This window comes from Morone saxatilis, unplaced genomic scaffold, assembly GCF_004916995.1.
Source record: "Morone saxatilis isolate NCDOM2014 unplaced genomic scaffold, NCSU_SB_2.0 Contig24, whole genome shotgun sequence".
Lineage (NCBI taxonomy): Eukaryota > Metazoa > Chordata > Actinopteri > Moronidae > Morone > Morone saxatilis.
The window spans coordinates 8,402,965-8,406,033 of record NW_023339807.1 but is presented as its reverse complement, the minus strand read 5'-3'; the positions used below and the strand labels follow the sequence as shown (position 1 = coordinate 8,406,033).

The window sequence follows — 3,069 nt, the reverse complement described above, 5'->3', positions numbered from 1 at the left end:
CCCTCTCTCTGCCCCCCTTTCCTGTCTGTCTTCAGCTGTCACTATCATAAAGGCAATAAAAGCCCCCAAAAATATGCTTAAATTTTTTTTTAAAATTAAATTAAAGTGTTACAGCAGTGTTGTATCAAAAGACTTACAATCTAAACGTTGAATGAAGTGGACAGACAATCTACTGCTACAGCAAACAGAGGCATCAACTGGTTCCGGCCTGTGATGAAGCTCTGCTACGCAGAAAGGTGACAGGTGACAACAAACAGCTCTCTCCATATGTCGGTTATTAACCTCTGGCTCACACTGGTTAAAGGAAGTGCCTGCCAGCGTGTTAGAATTATTGGCAATAAAAGTCCAATTCAATCAGTTTTTGAAGGAAACACAAGGGCTTATGCTTATTCACCCATGATGACCACATGCTGGTCATGCAGGTTGTCAGTTTTTTTTCAGCCATGTCAGACACAGTGGGTGGTAGACTTTAGTATTTCAAGGAAGGTTCATTATTTCGCCAACCAAATAGATTTTTATAGTAGAGATGATGAAAAATGAGCGGTTTGCTGTTAGGGTAGAGGAAAGTCCCTTCAGAGGCCTCCGAGAAAATATATTTCACGAGGATATTTGTTGCCTGAAGGCTGTAGGGTGTTATATTTCTTCCCTGTGGATTTATCTCTGAGGTTTTCCACAGTAGGTTGGTTTAATTTCAGTTCAGGCTTATTCTCACTACCCGATCCCTGCAAATCACTGCATCCCTGTGGAGCCAGAAATCTGCACTCACAGTGCCTGGTGTGGTGGAGCAGCAGCGAGAGAGATAAACTGAGGAAATAGTGGATCTCTGTCGCCATCTAGAGAAACATGTACACCTAACTGAGTTTTACACCGTGGAGGTATACCTGCTTAAACTCAGCTGAGCCACTTTACTCAGTGATTGTGGATGTAAACATATTTGGTTTAGCAGGTGGCAGACAGTGAATGATGTCTAAAGGTCTATCGAAGTAAAAAAGCTAAATTAAAAAATAGGAAATTTACTTTAGGTGGTGGAAGGCAAAGCGTGGGCCATACTTGTTACCGCCCTCCTCCGGCGCGCTGAGGCACCAGAAACAAATACACCCAGCGTCAGAGTCATGTGGTTGGTCATGAGGAAGTAAACAGGGAAGAGAGGATCCAAAGAGGCAAGGATATTTCTCTCTTGTTGTGTTTGCATAAATTAAATCACCCAGTCGTAAAAAAAAGTTAGTTTGCCGCGATATTTTATTATATATATTTTATTTTTTGCATCTTTTCGTTTATTGTCGTCTGCAGCATCGAGGCTAATCAAAGCAGCTAGCAGGCTGTATGCTAACATTAGCCTGGTGGCAATAGAAAGAGCTAACACTAATGTGAGCTAATGCATGATCATAAAGTCACTACAGTCCTCACATTCTTCCATTTAGAAACCAAAAAACAGTCCAGTTCAAAGCTAAACGATTGGTTTCTATGTGTTCTGTGTGTGGAAATTGAAACCTAGAGTATTTAAAATGGTACAGACATTTAAGGACTGACGTTAACACAATTAAGTAAGTCATTTAAATGCTTGTCACTCTGTATTTCCGATGAGAAGACCTTCATTGGCATGCTAGGTATCTGCTAAGTTTAGGTAATACTGATGTAGTAAGCTATTAGTTACTTAGGGAGGAGTCAGAACCCAGGACCAGAGATTCAGTGTCCAACTCAAAGACACTTGAGCATGATGTTTGGAAACAGTACTGAAAAGTCATGCTTCCTTTCTCTTTTCAGCTAGAGTATCCAAGCAGTGGGCCTGTTTTGTGCATCCTCCTCTTCCTCTTCCTCCAGCCGCTATGGTGGACTTCCTGGCAGAAAACAACCTGTGTGGCCAGGCCATCCTCAGGATAGTTTCTAGAGGAAATGCCATCATCGCTGAGCTCCTGCGCCTGTCTGACTTCATCCCTGCAGTTTTCAGGCTCAAAGACAAGAGTGACCAGCAGAAATATGGAGACATTATCTGTGACTTCAGCTACTTTAAGGTATGGATTTGACATACTTTAACGTACAAATGCTGAAGCGACAGCGTGGTGACATGTACATCTTGTAGACTTGAGGAAACTAGGCACATGATGTATGGTCATAGTGATGTAGTCAATATTCAAGTAATTATTAAAGTAATGGGAGGTGGAGATCATTTTGTTTCTGTTCTAATAACTGCATATTTTTGTGTGACCAAGCGTTCAGAACATAAACACACATTTTGTTTTGATTTATGAAAATAATTGCTTTCTTATTGAAGCAGCTGTTCTACCTAGTCCCATTTGTTGGGAGTATTGATTGGTTATCGATTGCACTTTTCAAGACGTTGTCTTTTTGCCAGGGTCCAGAGTATTATGATGGGAAACTGGAAGCCAAACCTGAGCTTCAAGACCTGGATGAAGAGTTTAGAGAGAACAACATTGAGATTCTGTCGAGGTTCTATCTGGCTTTTGAGAGTGTCCACAAGTATATAGTGGATCTTAACAGGTGAGACAGGACTGGGATGTTTAGGAGTTTTTTTGTTTTTCAGTTCACTTTCAGTTCAGTTTTTCAGACTATGAAAACGTGTTGAGTTGAAATAGATAATAGTCCCTGACCTTGTTACACACCTCCCCATTTTCCCCCTTGTAAACCACAAAACCTGATAAAGACTAAATTACAAGACGTTATAATATTATTATCTCCTCTCTTCAGATATTTGGACGACCTACATGAGGGTGTTTATATTCAGCAGACCTTGGAGACTGTGCTTCTAAATGAGGATGGGAAACAGCTTTTAGTAAGTAACACAAATGCAAAACAGTTTATATTTTGTAACATTACAGGGACATTGATTTCAATGCCCTGCCCTTATAATTACACATTAAACTTGACCGAAAAGTCTCTACAGAAGTTGATTGTGTATGTTTTCTTTTCCACTCAGTGTGAAGCTCTCTACCTTTATGGAGTCATGCTGCTGGTTATTGACCAAAAGATTGAAGGGGAGGTCAGAGAGAGGATGCTTGTTTCCTACTATAGATACAGGTGCGCTTGTGAATCACAACCCCCCCCCCCCCC

The 3,069-nt window shown here is 40.9% G+C and overlaps 1 protein-coding gene across 1 annotated transcript in view; it reads left to right on the top strand.

The window, feature by feature from the left end:
• Nucleotides 1-1,105: 1,105 nt before the first annotated feature.
• washc5 (WASH complex subunit 5) overlaps nucleotides 1,106-3,069 on the top strand; it is a 13,108-nt gene continuing 11,144 nt past the window's right edge. The window contains exons 1-5 of the mRNA XM_035672737.1: nucleotides 1,106-1,160; nucleotides 1,765-2,012; nucleotides 2,354-2,499; nucleotides 2,707-2,791; nucleotides 2,936-3,036. Of these exons, the coding sequence (XP_035528630.1) occupies nucleotides 1,827-2,012; nucleotides 2,354-2,499; nucleotides 2,707-2,791; nucleotides 2,936-3,036 (518 nt within the window). The 5' untranslated portion in view covers nucleotides 1,106-1,160; nucleotides 1,765-1,826. The remainder of the gene's footprint in view (nucleotides 1,161-1,764; nucleotides 2,013-2,353; nucleotides 2,500-2,706; nucleotides 2,792-2,935; nucleotides 3,037-3,069) is intronic.